The 19,861-nt window shown below is 42.0% G+C and overlaps 1 protein-coding gene across 4 annotated transcripts in view; it reads left to right on the top strand.

The window, feature by feature from the left end:
* Positions 1-18,831, top strand: part of AVIL (advillin) — a 289,148-nt gene extending 270,317 nt beyond the window's left edge. For 3 of the 4 annotated variants that reach the window (XM_069653362.1, XM_069653361.1, XM_069653363.1), the window contains 3 exons: positions 1,543-1,611; positions 5,785-5,934; positions 18,369-18,712. In XM_069653362.1, the coding sequence (XP_069509463.1) occupies positions 1,543-1,611; positions 5,785-5,934; positions 18,369-18,482 (333 nt within the window). In that variant the 3' untranslated portion in view covers positions 18,483-18,712. Of the gene's footprint in view, positions 1-1,542; positions 1,612-5,784; positions 5,935-18,368 lie in introns of all 4 variants that reach the window. The other variant, XM_069653359.1, reaches the window with a different exon arrangement.
* Positions 18,832-19,861: the final 1,030 nt, after the last annotated feature.

Raw genomic sequence — 19,861 nt, 5'->3', positions numbered from 1 at the left:
TGGCCTGGGTGAATTGTAGGATTCCTTCACCCCAAGAAGCTTTTGTACCTTTAACTACTTTACTCTGGGCTCTCGGCTTGCCCAGCATGTGAATTACAAGCCAGAAAACCCTCTAAAAAGCCTGTTAAACTGTCTGGTACATTTACAACGTTTTTGTCGTGGGAGAGTGTTAACTTTGTAACTCTTATGACATTCCCATGTGTGGGAGAAGGGATTTAGTTTATTGTCCTTTGTTCGCATACAACACATGTTTTTTATCCTCTGGGCCTCCCTGCTCTGGAAAAATACAATTAGAAAAGGAGATGTTTCTTTTAGCAATGGTGCGGAAGTGAGTTTCCTTAAAGGGGATTGCTTTACTCCCTGTGCTGAATGTTTGGGTTCGCTAGGGAGTTAAATTGCCCTCTAAGCAGGCCAACCTGATGGGAAGTGATATCTTCAAGGTTCTTCAACTCCCCGGTTTCTCCCTCTTGGTCGTGGGGGTCTGTCAGACAGGTGTGGTGCAAGTGTGCCTGTAAATGCCCCTTTGCTAGACCTGAGGGACAGTAGGAGTGAGTGCGGTGTAGGTGCTCCTGTGACTGACCCCTACAGGCACCAAGTTGGGGTGGTCTGTGAATCTCCCATCTATGCCCTCCGGATCCAGGATCTACTAGCTCGTGGAGGCTGCTGGGCCCTTTGGACACCACACTGTCGCCCCAAAAGATTAGGTATGGGACATGGTTACAATAATTAGGGTGATAATTGTGTTAGTGCGGAATGGCTTGACGAATGAGTGTATGGCTGTGTGGTATGTGGTATATACATATTATGTGGGGTGTATATTTATCAGTGTGCTGTGTGTGTGTTTAGGGGTGTATGTAATTCCATGCTGTCTGTGCCTATTGTGCTCACTTGTATTATCAGAAGATTGTTGGTGCTTGTGTTTATTCTGAGCGTGTTGTTGGTGATCAATGTACGGGATGCATTCGTAATCCAGAAACGTGTTATTCTCGACATTTTTGGATTTTCAAAAAGTGAAATTCTTGAGTTTGGCTGATTTGATTTTCGAAATGTTTACCACGTGAACCAGTGCATGAAAATGGCTATGTCTATGCTGGGCATCTGTACAAGTATCCACACATGCATGCACACATAAAGGTTTATTTGTAAAAAGCACATTCACCCAGAAGTTCCTTGGAATGGACCTTTTTCCACATTCATTTAATCTTAAAAATGTGCTATGCGGTCACCAGATGCAGCACAACACCATGAAAGTCTCCCAGGAAGGCCGCACCCAAGTACAAGGTCATTTGGAAACGAATGCCAGCAGCATCACCACCACCATGCTCCAAGCTCTCGACCTGCTTTCATTACAATTCAAACTAGGGAGCACGCAGTATGTTGCTGTTGTTGGGCAGGCCGATGGAGCAGAGAACGTAACAAAAGGGGTCAGAAATGTCCCTAGTTCGAAAGGCTAGAGCTGAGGATTATGAAATGCAAAGAACATTTCTGAGCATGATTTGCTGCCCCATTTCAACCCCCTTTCCACTGGTGTCTTCTTCCCAGGGAGGAAAAAGTTACGAACAGTTGAAAATGGAACTTGGAGATGCTGCAGTCATCAACAGGATCACATCGGTGAGTTATGCTTCAGTAAATATGTGTTTGACTGTTTATTATCGAAACTGAGAAACTTCCCATTGGGGCCTTAATGGATTAATCATGTGTGCGTGGCAATGGTCGAGAGTAAACAGAGAAGTATTTTCATCCGACCCATGTTGATAATCCTAAACCAGCTGTTGTCCAAAGGGACTTGACATCATGGTCACAAAACTGTTCTCAGTGGTCAGGTACCTTTAACATCTAAAGGTGAGGTGCCAGAGGTGGTCCACTAGAGCAGCGTTGCTGTGGGAGCACTGAAGGGGAAGTAGGAAGTGCTAGTGGCCATGCTAACATTTTGCCAAAGCTTTGGATCCTGCAATTTTCACAAGTGCCATACACACATTTTAATCGATCGTAAAGTGTTTCTATTTTTTTATGATGCCCTGACAGAAATCATACTGTAGCAGCAAGAACACACGAGAAATGTCTGATCTTCTGGGTAAGGAGCATGTCACATGGTGGAAATGTGCTCTCTTTCACCACATTTGAATCTTGCTGCTATTGTGCGGTTTCACCACATTTGAATCTTGCTGCCATTGTGCGGTTTCACCACATTTGAATCTTGCTGCTATTGTGCGGTTTCACCACATTTGAATCTTGCTGCCATTGTGCGGTTTCACCACATTTGAATCTTGCTGCTATTGTGCGGTTTCACCACATTTGAATCGTGTCAGTGTGAGGTTTCACCACATTTGAATTTTGGTACTGTAAGGTTTCACCACATTTGAATGTTGCTACTGTGGGGTTTCGCCACATTTGAATTCTGCTACTAGGGGGCTCCACCACTTTTAAATATTGCTATTGTGAGGTTCCACATTTGAATCTTATCACTGTGAGGTTTCACCACATTTTTATTTTAATAATGTACGTTTTCATTACATTTGAATGTTGCTAGTGTGGAGTTTCACCACATTTGAATTCTGCTTTGGGGGGGGCTCCACCACATTTGAATATTGCTACTGTAAGGTTCCGCCCCATCTGAAGTGTATCACTGTGAGTTTTCACTACATCTGAATTAACTGTGAAGTTTCTCCACATTTGAATTTTGTTACTGTGAGTTTTGCAACCTTTTGAGTCCTGCTGTTGTGAATCTTATCCACTTTGAATCTAGCCATTGTGTGGTTTCAACACATTTGCTTTTGAATTCAGCCGCACTAGAATTGCAACCCGTGGCTTTTGAATTTAGACACTCTAGAGCTGTACTCATTTGGCATCCGCTGCTTTGAATTGAACCACACAATGAACTGTACCCCGCTGCTTTTGAATTCAGACACACCACCAGAATTGTACTGATTTAGTTAACACCGTTTTAGAATTTACCCACACTTGAACTGTACTGATTTGGCATTCAGCTCCTTTTGGATTTAGCCACACTAGAATTGTACTAAGTTGGTTACCAGCACTTTGAATGTATCCACACTAGAATTGTATTAAGTTGGTTACCAGCACTTTGAATGTAGCCACACTAGAATTGTACTAAGTTGGTTACAGCACTTTGAATGTAGCCACACTAGAATTGTACTAAGTTGGTTACCAGCACTTTGAATGTAGCCACACTAGAATTGTACTAAGTTGGTTACCAGCACTTTGAATGTAGCCACACTAGAATTGTACTAAGTTGGTTACCAGCACTTTGAATGTAGCCACACTGGAATTGTACTGAGTTAGCTAAGGCTGCTTTTGAATTTAGCAACACTAGAACTGTACTGATTTAGTTAACACTACTTTTGAATTTAGCCACACTAGAATTGTAACCCGCTGCTTTTGAATTTACCCACTCTAGAACTGTACAGACTTGGTGTCCGCTACTTTGAATTGACCACACTAGAACAGTAGCCCGCTGTTTTTGAATTTAGCCACATCAGAATTGTACTGATTTTGTCAACACCGCTTTAGAATTTAACCACACTATAACTGTACTGATTTGGCATCCGCTCCTTTTGAACTTAGCCACACTAGAATCTGTACTAACATTTCCGCTACTTTGAAGTTAGTTAATGCTGCAGTACTGCACTGATTTGGCGTCCGCTCATTTATCCACACTAGAATTATACTGATTTAGTTAACACTGCTTTTGAATTTAGCCACACTAGAACTGTACTGATTCGGCATCCATTCCTTTTGAATATAGCCACACTAGAATTTGTAGTTTTAATTAACACTGCATTTGGGTTTACCCACACTGGAACCATACTGCTTTGGCGTTGGCTTCTTTTGAATTTAGCCACACTCACATTGTACTGAGTTAGTATCGCTGCTTTTGAACTCAGCCACAGTAGAGCTAAATTGATTTGGTGCCCACTGCTTTTGAATTTAGCCACATTAGAATCACACTGATTTATTTGTTTAGATTTAGTTTAGACGCGCCACTCTGCAAACCATACACCAAGACCAAAGCAAACACAGGACAATACAGAATGAGGAACAGACAATAAAATTAATCTCAACACCCAGAGATCACCTGAAACCAATTAAACACTCCATTTCTCTTCTCCACACCCACACACCTCGCACATACTACACACGCCCAAAGGGCTAGTGAAACAACCCACCAAAGAACTCACAAACCACACACCCCTCTCTAATCATACTACACATCCGATACCTGCAAACAACAAACAACTCAGACACTGGATGCCTCCCGTACGGACACAACAAGCCCAGTGTACATAACAAAGCACATCCAGAAAGCTCACACACAAGAGACACCAGTTCCTTCTGGTTCTTCATGCATCAACAGATGCACATAAATGCTATGCTATCCCTCTCTCCCTCACTAACCAACCCTACTCACTTTTCTTAGAGCCAGATGAGCACCTGGAGACCATGCAAATGGCATCGGGGCACGGTATAAATCAGTATAACAGAACATTATTGATGTAATCTCCACCAGCACGGACCAAAGAATGGAATCACAAAAAAATATAAACCGTATCCAATCATGAGTGACATCCCCATCAACTGGGGCGATGGGGTTATCACCTTAACTGTGATCATGTAAGACTGGACTCCAAAATTAACCATGAAAAACATCTAAAAAAAGAGGGACCCATTAAAGAGCTTTCTTCACCTGCTCCAACCACGTGTAGTTTAGACACATTTGTGACCATGTAAAAGCTCTCCCACAATGTTAGGCTCAAGGAAGTTATCTCCGCGAGCAGGGACCATGTAGTCATCTTCCCACCTAGAATGAGGAAACTGCCATGGTTAGGTATCCAACTGCACCATAGAAGTTATCTGTCTAATCTGTTGCCTTTGGCTATATATCTTTTCCATCTGGAAGAAGCAGCCACCTCTCCCAACTGTGGCCGTAGAAGGTATTTCTCCAACCTGAGTCCACAAAAGGTACCCACCCTCAAATGGGTCCCTGGCAGATTTCCACCCAGCTCTGGGTCTATGGAATATATTAACTAGAAAGCCCTTTCCCAAACCTTATCATCCCTCCCCCAAAATGGGGACAAAGAAGTATTTTCACCAATTGCATTCTTTGAAGATATTTTCACTTAATGTAATAGAGGAATTATGATGCAACATATAAGCATATGTTGGGTCTTCCTCATACAACTCATGTTACGATTGGAGATTAGTGCCACATATTACTCAAGCAGGAAATTATCTAAAACACACACATATTGGAGAAATGTCTTTCCAATGCTTGACAATATGCATATTATTTGAGGCGTTGACCCATTCCACGTCCTGTTCTTTCCATTGCCAATTGTAGCCCTGCCATTGATGTATGCCAGGAACTGTGGGCATTCTTTGAAGTTTTACGATTCACCTAAATGATGTGGAGTGGGTGTTTGTGCATTTGAAAAACGTTTTAAAAGTAATCTCAACAGGTTTGCTCACCTGCTTAAAGAAATGTTTAGACATTGAAACACAGCCCAAAACTCTAAGTTGAGTAGTGGTTTGCAATTAAATATAATAAACCAAATATTATTGATTAGTAACACAATACAAATTATGAATGCTATTTTTATGTGCAACCATTTCAGATGCCAGAGCCACCACCAAAAAGCATTTTCTTAATGACAAAAATATGGATGTCAACAGCATAACGATTCACTGCAGACAGGCTCGACTTGGGGCAAGATTTTCACCAATGCCACAGCTGCTGGTTTAACTGATTTTCTTCCCTGCACACAGGATTTGAACGGCACCACCATTAACCCAAGCCCTGGAACCAAGAGCAACGGCACCAGTAGCCTCACCAGTTACCAGTGCTATCCACTCCATCTCCTACTGAAGAAAGAGAAACACGAGCTACCAGAGGATGTTGACCCTTCCAAGAAAGAGGTGAGCCAGCCTTCCTGCACCTTATGACAGACATGTCTTCTCCATCTCCAGAGATAGCCTTTATGTTTAGGGGTTATCGCTATTATTGGAGCAATGACTCTGCCTCTATAACTACAGATTTCAGTGATCTGCAAATACGTTGATTCAGTAGGGAAGCGCATGCTGGTGTTGAATTCATATGATGGTCCCTAGCTGTGGAGATACGCAGGGTGACATGAATAGCGAAAGAGTGGCGGGAAGTGGAATGCAACTTTAAAAGTCAACCAATCTTAAAGTCAGTAGGCCAGCATCTTAAGGAAACCCTAAAGGGAAGACTTGAGGTTATTTGATTCCATTGCGGCAAGGTTATCAAAGCAATGTAACGAGGGCAAGGGCAGAGAAAGGACTCCTTTTGACTGTCATGTCCAGTTTGGAAAGTACATAACAGACAGACCCGAATGCTCCAATTGCCATTCTGTTACCAAATTGGTTTTCCAAACTACTAACACCTAATTCATTGGGATAAAGCGGTCCGGTGTTTATTTTGACTGCAGTGTTTGAGTTTGGAACCTAGGTTTGCCACCAGCCTCTATTTTTATTTGGAGTTTTCTGCATTTGTTTTTATTTATTCATGAGGCTGGAAGGACGGTCAGAAATGCTGAGCAAAAATACAAAAACGGCAAGCGGAGTACTCCTTTATCAGGTTACTTTACAATGGTTAATAGTGCCAAGTGGCCACAATGAGAGTCAGGTGATGGAGGGGAAGAGATCTGTGTGAACATGGACTAGGGAAATCGGACATGTGGGTAATTTAAGCCTTATTAAGTTGTGCATGTTAATACATAAAGATATGTACATATGTTACAAGATTTTACTTTGATGTCACAATTTCCCTTCGTTCATCATCTCATCGACATATTTGGGGCAATCGTAGAGCACATGCCCATAAAGGTAATACCACCTGGGAAGAGGAGACACACATGCACACACTACAGGTGGGGACACTTTGTAATGGAGGCCCCTAACACTAAACTGGGTTTACAGTCAGCATTCAAGTTTAAGCCCCAGTAAAGGTGGGCCTCATTCTTAAATACCCTGTCATGATCTGGAGTAGCTTTGTGTGGTTAAACATAAGGTGAGATATCCTATAGAAAACCTCACTAGACCCACAACCATCCAACCCTCATCCAGCTAAACAGTTCCAATCTAGTACACTGGTCTGGAGATCCAGATAAATCAGTTTCCTAACTCACTGAGTCAAGAGCCAGTCTACTTATTCACCCATTTTAGTAGGAATTAACCCACTATCCCTGCACAACCTCTCCTCTTCTCATGTATTTCCCTAGCCCAGTGTTTCTAAATGGAAAGTTCAAAGTAGATCATAATGGCAATGTAGAAGACCCTCTCAATAGCCGTCAGATTAAGAGGTACGTATTGTAAGCCTCTCCAGCCACGTAACTCACACTCTTTTTCTCTTCGCACAACTGACCACTGCAACCCTATTAGATCATTAAAGCCAACCTCAGAACTTCGTAATCCCACGTAGGGCTAGCCACACTGCAGGGTGAAATATGGCCATCACCCATTGCCAACGCACTCCCTGCACCTGCTCCTCCCTGCCAACTACTTGCCTCTCACCCTCATCTACTCCCCTCCACCACTCAACATCCACCTATCAGTCTACTCCCTAGTAAGATCTAAACAAGTCTGTGTCAATTACCTAGCAGCAGTTATGAGCATATACTAGCCACGGGAGCTGACCGCCAATGCCTCGCTGTGTCTAATAAGGAGGGCAGGGGCTGCTGCTGGTATGATTGATCACAATGGGTGATCTCTACAATTTTGCCGGATAGGTGGCTTATAGTCACAGATACCAATCTCTGCATTATACCCCGCACAAAGCAAAGTCGCGCGGGCTCTGTGTTTGATAGATTGGTAGACAGTTCACACACAGCCACAAATGCTGAACATGCACCGAGAAGCTCAAAGCTGGATTTTGCAATGAGCCAACATGGGAGAATACTGGTAGATGGGAAAGGGAGGAAGTGCATGAAGCAAACTTTGAAAACCATATGAGGAGCTACCTATCGAGCTTGCAATCCGAACAAAAAAGTTAAACAGTTGCTCAGAATACCACAATATTCTTAACATAACCTCAGGACAGGCACCCTATTGTTACAGATCACCTGCTCTACACAGCAGACAGACAGGGCAATGGAAAGCAGAGCTACAATGTGGATAGAGCCTGAACATAGGAGGAATTACACCCAGCACATATGCAATGAACATCTCAAAAACAGTACGATCAAGAGACATGCGGACATCAGAAACCTGAAGACAATCAAAACTATGGAAAATTTCCTTGAAAATTCATGTCAGAGAAAATTATAACTTATGCTTTGAAAGGGCCTCATCAAAACACTCCCAAGTCTACTACAGAGCATAAGGAGACAGATTTGATGTTTGAAAATCTGAAAATATGCATAACAAATGTGTCCTGCACAATCTTGCATCCCTACAGACCTTGGCAAATGGCTAACTAAAAACAGCAAAGTTGCACTTAGTGCACAAAATAATTTCCATGATCATGTAAGCAAAGTTACTGATGAATAACAAATATATGAAAAATTACATTGTGAGACTAAGAGCTGAACTGCCATGCATTTTGTAGTGAAGTGAGTCTGGAGTGTCAGTGCATTTGGGCAGTAATACTTTCTTTTCCAAGCACATAACGTGAACCTGCCCGAAATCCTGCAACAGAGCCTCACATTTGGACATTCTCCAGCTCTTGTGCACTCTGAAGCTGATTAGTTAGCCTGGGAGCGGTCTGCTCGGTTGTACTTATCTTGCCTGTTGTAGGCAATAAAACCACTCCCCCAGCACAAAGCATGCGCAAAGTGAGTGCTTTTGAAGTATCAGTGCATTTGGGCAGTTTGACGGTAAGGCAGCTTTATTGAATACAAGTGGAATTCTGGTATTGGTGTTTTTTTCCCAGTGTGAAATGCATTTGGATACATTTTTGCACTATCGATAGTTGTATTCAGTACTTTCCAACTTCATGTACAACCTACGCAGCGGTTAAGCAGAGGCCACACAACAGTCTGCAAAATTTACACCAATTTCAGACCAGGAGATGTTGGCAATTAGACTCCCCCTCTCACTCTCCCCAGGTGAAGGACACTCACAATCCCTGGGCCTACAAGAGGGGGTTAGCGTGTCTCCTAGTTTTACTGTCAACCAAAAAGTCAATTTTCAGTTTCTATTTTCGGTAAGATCACTGACTTTTTTTCAGCAGCCTCAACGAGCAATTATAGGACACCTGCGGTTGTCCAAGTTTTGAAATAATTTTCCTCAGCTGGAATCCAACTGCGGTTGAACGTTAATGAAGCTCCAATTCTTACCACAGTTCAGTCAGCTGTGTTGATCACTCCAAATATTGGTATTAGGTAATAATATCGCCATGTATATGGTCGCCGTAAATAATATCGCCGGGAAAATGTTGTGGCGATATTATTTGGGTGACCATGTATATGGGGACAGGGGCAAAAAAAAAAATGTTTTTAAAAAAAAGAAAAATGAAAAAAAAAGTTAAAAAAAAGTTTGGGGGTTGAGGGGGTGTCCCCCACATGTTCCATGCAATAATGTCACCACGAAAAACGGCCATTTTTCAGCGATATTTTTGCATGGCGAGATTTTTGTGGAATACGTTATTACATGGAACCCAAATATTGTGTCAAACGTTGAAAAAGGAAGCATTTCCTCAATGTTGGGCTCTCTGCCAGACTTTTCTGCTATGCACTCACTTTCAGCTGAATCCTCGTCTTCATCCCAAGCATCTACACCTGCCCAACTTCCCCTTTCCAGACTTTCGACATTGTTTAAACATGTTGATAACAAACTGGAGGCAGGCTTTGTGTGTCTTGATTTCCCTTTATGAGGGGATTAAGGTAGAAACCAAGACACACTCTGCTATGCTTGAGTCGTAGCTTTTTAAGTTTGACAACATCAGGGCACATAGTAATCTTAAAGAGTTTATATGTAATCAGCAAAAACGAATTGCTGCCGTCGGGAATTCAGAAGAGTTTAGCAAAGAAGTTTACTTCCAAAATAGATGCAGCAATGTACATTTAACCACAGAGTCCTATCCGCATTTAGAGGAAGCGTTAGCTGATGGTGCATCAAATGATAACGTGATTGTCGATACGCAAATTATCACTGCCTCCTTGTCTAGTGACAATTCATTGACCAAAGTCCATCCGAATAGAGATGATGGACCCTTATTTGCTGGTTTAGCATTATTGCCAGTTGCTCAAACAATAGGTGCCTTCCCTGATATTTTAGTGGAGAATTCCACTGATCCTTCTGTTTTTACAACCATTCGTTCCACATTTAGAGAAGTCAATGAGGTTGGGAACATAAAGGCATGTGGAAAATCTAATTCAAGGTCTAACAATCAAACTGCATCAATTAAAGGGGGCGGCAAACAATTGAGGAAGATGAAAAACATGTCTCTGAATAAACAAGCCACAAAACATTTTTTATCTGTTTTTTAAAAAGACTGTTGGTTAGGAAGGTCCTCGAGGACAATGTTGCTATTAATATGGCACTGATTGAAATCCCAACGAAAGAAAGTGGGTTTTATAGTGTTATTATTTAGGAAGCAGTTCATCCTTGTGCGAGCTCAACAGCTCACCCATTGAATATTGGTCAGGTCTCTATGTCAATGAACCCTACAAGGCAATTATTACCAATGTTAGCGCCACAAATGACTACTATGAGTAATAGTATACCTATTTGTTTCCACTACCTCAATTTCAGGTATTGATTTTGACACAGACTCATTTGCTACCCACAAACATGAATTCCAACATGCAACAGCTATTTACAGCTGCAACTGAGTTAGATGTTCCTGGTAATAATGTCAGCTTACCATCCATTGCATGTAGGAATCCTTTCCTCCTCAATCAGGCCAGTGTACAACCCTGTCTTGAAAAAATTGTGTAATTTCCCTGATTTCAAACAACAGACAAATATATGAACAATACTCCTTTTGGTCATGATGTTCCTAGAGGCAGTGGTGATCCTGCGCATATCTCTCGATCAAAGGCCTTTAGTTTATTTAAAGGTTTTTAAGGGGAGAGAGATGATAAATGGAGATTCAGATCAGCAGTTCCCCGTAGGCCGATAGGACTAGGACTCAGGAGCGAGGTAGCACTACTCGCCCCATGGGTGACTCAAACTGTGATCAGAACCTTAAAGTCCTGCTCGAAGGAGTTGTACCTGACAACAAACACGTGGTTCTAAATTGTACTAATATCTTACATCTATTGAATGTAATTCTCTCTATCCACAGTAATTTTGTCTCTATACACAGTCACATCTTGAGACATTGACAGGGTTAATTTTTTCGATCACTTTAGAACTATTAGGGCCGATGCCTATTTTCGCTCCAGGATAGTCATGGGGGCAGTTATGAGTGAATTTAGCACCATACACATGTTCAATTTCGATATATCTCTCTATTCAGATAGGGGTTCTAATAGGAACGGAGCTGGCGAGGGTGGTCGGTTTCCTCTTTTGCCTAAAGATACCGTGATCTCCCTGCACCCAGACCAAGCCTCAGAACGATTGATACAAGCTTTAGAAATGACCCAAATGTCATCAACCAAACTAGGGACAGGTCATGGATCTCTGGTGCACTTTGTGGGTGTAGATCCAATGAATTTCCGGGGGAAGTTGGCTTAACACATCGGGCCTCAATATAAGACCAGCACGGCTGCGGCATGTATCATTTTTCTTCCGGCGCCCGCAAATGGGCAATTACCAGGTCATTATGGCCCGCTGGACCTGGTAATTGCACATTTGCTGGCGCTGGAATAAAATGCTCCCCATTCCCATTTTATCCCCATAGGGCTCAATGGGAATGGGAAGGTCGATGCACCGGCACCATTCAGAATGGTGCGGGTGCATCCGACATGCTCTGCTCGCGGGTGCCGGTACACCCGCCAGGTCAGACGTGACGGGCAGGAAGGCACCTGCGAGCAGAACTCGTAGTTTGCCGGTCTGGTAACAACGGTACCGGCAAGCTTAACGGTACCATTGTAACTTATAATGAGGCCCATTCTCCCAATAGTTCCAACATTGATCTGCATCAAATTTCCTTTTTATCATGGAATGCCAGCAGCCATATCCATCTGTTTGCTAGTTCGGTGGTGAGCCGTTTTCTTAGATCTAAACTCATTCTAAATTTGCAAGAAACGTGGCTCTCCTCTATGCCAGTAATTGATGGTTCTGATTCTAACTTTCAGGCTGCTAAAAATAATCTACAGGGTCGGTCTTTTGGTTGCCTTTTAGCCTTGTTGAAATCTACCCACACAATATCCATCATTGATCGTATGAATCATCATTATGGTATTTTGGCAACCCAGTTGATCAAGTTATAGATATACCAATTCTGAATGTGTACTGGCACGCCCGTTCTTGTAATATAAAGGTATTCATTGACCAGATCGCTGGTTGTATTAATAAATTGTTGGACGGCTCAATTTTGCTGTCAGGAGATTTAAATGCTTCATGTTTGTCTCTGTGCCCTACGGCCATACTATTACCAAAACCAACGGGTAAAGAATACTATGGGTATTGTTGGTCCAAATATTTGACTGGGATTGGTTTAATAATGTTGAACGGAGCCATTAGCGGTGCCATCCCGAGCTATTTTACTAGGCATAGTGGCAGCCAACAGTCAACATTGGACTACATATTTACTAGTAGAGATCTGTTTGAGAGGTGTACCCAGGTTTCTATCCATCCCTCTGATCATAGTGATCACTGTACCTTGTTGACAGTATTTAAAATTGGAGGGGTTGCCTGGGAAGGGCTTGAATGCATTACTGGTGGCTTACAGCCACCTAGACAGTTCATTGGGTGAATATAAATGTTGCTGAATAACTTAATTCGCCTACATTTCTCATTTTCAGTGGATAGTTTTGAAGGCTCTATTAAAGATTTTATAGATGATAGTCTCTACGTGGCCACATTGCCTATAGGTTCAAGAAGGCAACATGTGCATCTCTATGATGGCGAGGCTGCAAAACGGAAAAGAATCACGAGAGCCGAGATAAGAGGTATAAACAGATCCAAGACTTAGCATTTGCTAGTAAAACATTAGAACATACAAAAAAAGCAGGCATACAAGAACTGTACGAGAGCCAATCGAGCATTGAGGAGCCAAAGGGAAGCAGAGCGTATACTTAAAATCCTGTCTAATAAAAATTCACAGACTTTTTGGTGAGTAAAAAATGAGCCAGGAAATACCAACTTGGTTGGTCAACAAAATCCTATTCCAGAGCAGACTTGGGTTACACTTTATAACACCATATTTGCCCTGCCTAAATATCAAGTTGCCAGCAAGAGCTGGGTATTTTACTTGCACGATACTACTTGGAAATTAAGAGTGAACTCTGTTGTACTAGAAGAGATCATTAAAATAATAAATGCTCCTGGACCCAATAAATGGTTGCCAGAGATCTGGGTGGAAATGTTGGCTATAATATTTGCCCAAATTGCTTCAATTTACTGATTCCCTAATACTTGGTCTACCGCCTATATCCTGCCAGTTTTTAAAAAAGGGTCGCGATTGGACCCGCTCAACTAACATTCTATAGGTCTTTGCGGCCTTGCTGTTGGAACACTTGGAGAAGTGGCAGTCCAAGAGTAGCAGGATTTCTAAATGGAAGACTGGTATTCGTAAATATCTGGGCACATCATTAAATGGCCTGGTATTAAAATGTACTATGAGGCAAGCATGGTCAACCAAGTATGATTCTGTATCCTTACAACCACAGACATCACGGCCGCTTTTGATGCAGTCCATAGGGGTCTTTTGTGGGTGAAGTTAGAGAAATGGGGTAGTCCAGATGGGTTATTACACCTTATAATTGGCCTATATGAAGGATAGGGAGGCTTATCCCGTAGGATCAACACATTTAGGAGGGGTTAGGCAGGGCTGCGTGCTCTCGTCCTGCCTATTTAACCTCTATATGTCAGACATTGGTGACACCTTATCTCCTGCTGCATTTGCCACCCCTAAAATAGGCAATCTGAAGGTAATGTGGTGGCATATGCAGATGATTCTCTTTTATTTTACTGCACACAACTAGGCCTTCAGCATCTGATTACTGCATTTTCTCATTTACTCATAACTAATGCGATGCTCGTTGCTCAAGATCCCCCTAAGTTTAAATGGTGTCTTGACGCCATACTTATAGTTAGTTAATATAGTTAGTTGATCAATTTGTTGACTTGGGTTTCCCCATTACAGCCAAACTGCAAAAACAATGCATCAAAGAATGGTTAAAAACTCGGATGACCCAAAATGTTGAACCAGATGTGCAGAGTGGATTCAAAGTTTGGACTATTTACCCTGATCCTTACATTGAAATTTTATGAGGGAAAGATTGTCCCTAAAATGTTATACAGGTGTGAATATTTGGCAACATGGGTCACTGAATTTCTACCATTTCTTGAAAGTATGATTTGGAGGAAGATTCTGTAACTTCCCAATGGAGTTCCCATCTCTGCGATATTTACGAGCTTGGTAACTATTCTTTAAAAGCCAGGGCCTGGTGGCAATTGTTAAGTCTGTATTATAAAATTTTAAGTCCAAAATATAACTTGTTGTTTTGAGATCTTCGATCAATTTGGTTAGTAAGGGGGACACATATGTAAATGACTTTTGTACAATCTGCACTGATCTGTAAGAAACAATACGGTCTTCAGATACTGAGATGACCGCTAACCTGGGAAAAGTAAAATTGTTATAGTATTGTTATGACTGGTGTTCTACCATTGATAGTTTGCACGCATACCGCTCTATGATTAATTTGAGTAGAGGCTATAAGAAGTCAGTTATTCTTGACCCATACCTGGCCATACATCCCAACAGAAAAATCAGATGGGGTTTCTTGCAATTTTGTTGGAATGTTTATCGAACCAAGGAACTCCTAGTATGATATGGGCTGTTGCATCCCAGCATGGGATGGTGTTGATTCTGTAAAGATGAGACTGAACCAGAAACATTGAAACACCTAATTACATCTTGTGTAGCACTGCATGGTAGAAGATCAGTATATTTCAAGAGATATCTAAATTTGTTTGTTTTGAGTCAACATAAGAGAATTTGGCACTATTATTTGTCCGGTAGAATTACCGCAATGGTGCTTGCAGTTATTGTTTTTTTATATTCTTTACAGTTGGATTCAGCTGAACCTGAATAATGCACTTTAGAAATGGTTATCTTTTTTTCCAATAAACGGTATTATTAATCTATTTATTCAGAATCAATTTGTTTGATAGATCTACCTCAATGGTGCTTGCTGTGAATCTTTTTTCTTTTTAGAATCTTTACCGTAGGACTCAGGTGAACCTGCATGATGCACTTTAGAAAATGTTACTTTCTTTTAACTGTATTTAAATTAATTGTATTACAAATTCATCTACTCTGTGTCAACTTTAGTGATTTGTTTACTGTAATGTGTCTTTTTTATTGGTGTGCCTTGTACTCTTTGTATTCTGTAATTTGTTAAAGGTTATTAATTTTACCATACAACAGTAAAAAAAATGTTTAAAAAAACATCACAATGAACAGGCTAACGTCATATCTCTGAAGCAACAAGCTGCATTTTCCACAGAAACACTACACCTCAAGTTGGGTTGAGACAAGGTCCAGGCAATGAAATATTGATACATGGCCATCAATTGATAGCAATTCCCCCCCCTACTTAGATCAGTCCACAATGACACGGGGGAGGTGCAGGGGGAGCCCAGGATGAAAAAAGGGACAACAAGCAAAGGCTATGGCATGGACCTGAAACCAAGAATTCAAGGAAAACCTAGCCCTGATATAGCTAGATGCCGTTGGCATCTATTGGAGTCAAGTGGGCCGACAGAATCAAAGACAAGACACTAAATCGGGGGTTCAGCCTATATGCTAAGACACCTTAGGTGACATCTTCCCAAACCTGCTTATTTATCGAGCTCTATGGCCAAATGGAGAGGTGACATGGGTCCCTAGGTCCTGCACCCTAAACCAGGGAGAAGAATGGAACCACAATATTAAAGGGCTAAGTTATATAAGTTCAGAAGTTGACGTAATTGCCTAAACTACTTCATGACTACCAGTAAGTTTTTGGGACATTGAGAGAAAATGTAGTAACAAGTATATGATGGGTCCTCCTCATGTCCATGGATGAAGGACATCGGGTAGTTCTTATTTACTTGCCGTTATACTTGGTAGTAAGAGTAAAGGAAAAGATGAGTGTTTCTGGATCTGCACTGGAATGGTTCCAGCCATGTCTTGGCAACCACAGACAAATGATTAGTATGTGATCCACCACATATGTCAATCCTCTCTCAATCCCCCTCATATTCACCATTTACATGTGTCCACTGGCCAAACTAATCGATCACTGCTAGCCTCTTTTCTGTGCTTTTGCTGCAATTTACCACATTATTCCTCCAGAAATTTGGACATGACAAAGCTATTTTTGCAGCAGAAAACCTTGCCCAATAAAACAAAACAAAAGAACCCTAATATTGTTTTCAAATATTTTGTCAATGTTTTTCCTGTCAAACCATGAGCTTAATATCAAGAAACCGCCGCGTAACCTGCATATTCAAATCTCTCAACATTCAAAATAAGTTTATTTACGAAGGATCCAGGTTTCCACCATAATTAGAATTCCCAATGTCAGCATGAGCAAAATACATCTATTGACACACATTTTCCATTACCCTTTATTGTATTGTTGTATTTGTAGTTATTGAACATCAAGGATGTCATGTCGAACACAAATGATGCACAGAGGAAGCATTAGAGATGACCGGGGCAATTCCTGGGTATAGTGCTTTTAAAATAGAGGGTGAATGAGAGTAAACCAGTTCTTATAAAGGTGGTATGATGACATAGACCGGGGACAGAGACTAAGGAGTGGCATAAATAAAATAAACAATAATGGCCTGGTGCCAAAACATATCAGGACATTAGGTACACGCGTGTGTGCCATCTACAGGAGAGACAGTCTAGGATCAATTGGTGAGGGGATGGGAGATGGTAGGCACGTCTTTCCTGGCTAATAAGTGGGGACTAGGTCTGTTCTTGAACAGTTCCACCTATGGGCTGGCTTTAATGTCTAGTGGGAGGGCATTCTGATGGAGGCGGGCAAGTAGAGGGAAGGAGCCAAAAACGATGCAAAGGGGATAGGGTGGAAATGTTGTAGAGAGAAGAGGATCACAGTGTACAAGATGGAGAGTAGTGAGAGATGCACTCAGCAAGGTAGAGGGGCGCAAGAAGAGTGATTCTGCCTTGAGAGCCATCCGGCATGGGTGTCGGTGTACAGAGGTGGGTAAGGCTCTTGGTAGGTTGTAGAGAGCGCAAGTAGCAAAGTTGTGAACATTTCCTTGGGGGGGGAAGGAAAAAGGGAAAGACCAAGGAGCAGGAATGAACACTAGTCAGGTTTGTTAAGCACAAGTGCAGAGATTCGTTTTGCCGAGTTGTGGGTGAGGTGGGCGGCAGCTTTGTGTTACATAAAGAAGGTTCATTCTGGCATGAGTGACAGCTGCTATGAAAAACTGGAGTCTTAAATTGCTGTTAAAGAGAACCCCAAGTTTGTGAGCCTTAGATGAAGGAGGGAGGAGTTCATGAGGGAAACAGATCGGAGATGGAGTGTGGGGTCAGCACTGGAGACAGGGAGAACACGGCTTCCATCTTGGAGGAGTTCATGGCACTGTCAGGAGGCCAATGGGGATGCATTCAGAGATAGCAGGGAAGAAGGGACGGAGAGGAGAAAAACGATTTGGGAGTCATCCACAAAGAGGTGGTGATGAAAGTCAAGTGATTAGGCGAGCTTGCTCTGGAAGCAGGCACGCACCTGAAGAGGAGTGGGCCCAGGACTGCTCATTGGGGGACTGCCATTCAAAGGGGTCTTTTTAGGAGGTGTTTGGGTTCCATGGGATGGAGTAGGAGAGGTGGTGGGAGGGATAAGAGGCCAGTCAGTCAATCAAGTGATGTCTCCTTGAAGTCAAGGAAAGAGTTATGAGCGTTTCCTTGGTTGGTTTCTTTTTATGAAAATGTGATTTTATGAGAGGTTAGGTAGCATATTAATACACATAGCTGAGAAGTTATTGGATGTGGGAAGATAATGTGCATCATTTAAGCAGTAATATTTTTAATGTGTGTCTACTTGTTGCTTGGATTCCATGTCGATTAGCAATTTAGATTTTAATGGTTAAGGGCATTTAAAATAGGTTTCATTGCATTAGGACTATAAACTATATATGAAAATATCATAGATCTAGCATCCATTTGATTTTGGTTGAATAGTTTGTCAAGTGCACCGTGATGGTCTGTAAATTTGCTCATCCATCGTTATAGTGACATTTCTGATTTATTTCCCCAGCATTATCTTTCGGAAGAAGACTTTGTCATTGCTTTTGGACTCACAAGAGGAGAGTTTGCAGCCCTCCCCATCTGGAAACAGCTAAACCTAAAGAAAGAAAAGGGACTTTTTTGAAGTGCTGCGCTGCTCAAATAAATCCCAGGGCAGCCATGACAGTGCCATGCCAAAACTCTGCTCACGCGCTGGCTCTCATGTATTTAACATGCATCAGTTGCATACTCAGAGCAAAGTGTGATATATAAATATATATATAAATGGGATTTTATGTTTTATATGTTTATTGAATGTAACCAGCATAGCTTCCTGTATGTATATTATAAAGGCCTGGGATGTGCTGGATCACTGAGCATTCTCATTCCGCTTTTTTCAGAAGATGGGCTCACATGCAACTGGATGTCTGACATCAGGATCCACTGCACAGAGAAAAGAGAAAGCATTGTATTGAATAAAGAGTGAACACTAATTTATGCACCGAGTGCTTCATGGGAGGTTAAAACAAATAGCGGTATTGTACATCTCTTTAAATTTGGGAACATTTGAGAGGACCTAAAAGCTAGGGAAGTTCTCCTTCATGTTCTGCCAGGGCACCTGACAGTTTCCAAGAGATTTCAGCTCAAGCGGTAACTCTAAATACGACACATTTAGTAAACCTGCTAGTAACTTAATTCTCTAGTCTGATGTCATTGTGGGGGGCCAATTTAAAATTGATAGTGGCAATAATGGCTGAGAGTAACGGCTTTCTATTTGGTCTGCAGTAAAAACTTCTATTTTAAAAAATAAAATAAAAACCGCTTTGTGCGGTGTGTCTAAATCGAACTGTCATGCCCATGTCGCGCACGAGGAGCTGTCAAGCGCAGCCGGTCTGAGCACGGGAAGATGGAAGTCGCAAACTTGAAAGGTAAGTTTCTGTCTGTATGTTGAGGGGGAGCGTTTGTAGTGTGAAGGGAAGGGGTGGGGAGGACGTACGTGTAGGTGTGTGGGTTGAGGAGGAGTGCTTGTTGCGTGGCAGGGAGGAGGCGAGTAAGTGTCTGTGTGAGTTTCTTGTTCCTTGCTTCTTGTTCCTTGTTCTTGAGCCCTTGGATTTCGGATTGTGTCTGCTTATTAGAAATTGCTGCTTCCCGGATTGCCATACCAGGTTTCCTCTTTATTTGGGCTTGCACTTTACAATGCTTTCCTATTCCTGAACAGCTCAGTATAGCTTTGTTCTACAGTTTCTTGCGCCTGCTGTGTTCGGCACTGTAAACTTGATCCCTGAGAAGTTCCTCTTTGAGTGAATTCTTATTATATCCCCTTTTCTCTTTTTTCCCTGGGTGAGGAGGGGTGAGGATGTGGGCTTTTGATTGTGTTTCCAATAGCTTTCTCCATTACTCTCTCTTCCGGTCTGTTCCTGGTTTTCCCTTGTGCTCCTTCCTTTGTTCCCTATTTATTGTTAGGTGCGGTGTGAGATTTCTTCGTGCTGCCTATGTTTTCCTCTCTGTCATGTAATCACTATT

The sequence above is a fragment of the Ambystoma mexicanum genome, chromosome 3q, assembly GCF_040938575.1.
Source record: "Ambystoma mexicanum isolate Mex_15411 chromosome 3q, UKY_AmexF1_1, whole genome shotgun sequence".
NCBI lineage: Eukaryota > Metazoa > Chordata > Amphibia > Caudata > Ambystomatidae > Ambystoma > Ambystoma mexicanum.
The sequence above is the reverse complement of the archived record's forward strand: the minus strand, read 5'-3'. Positions and strand labels throughout refer to the sequence as shown.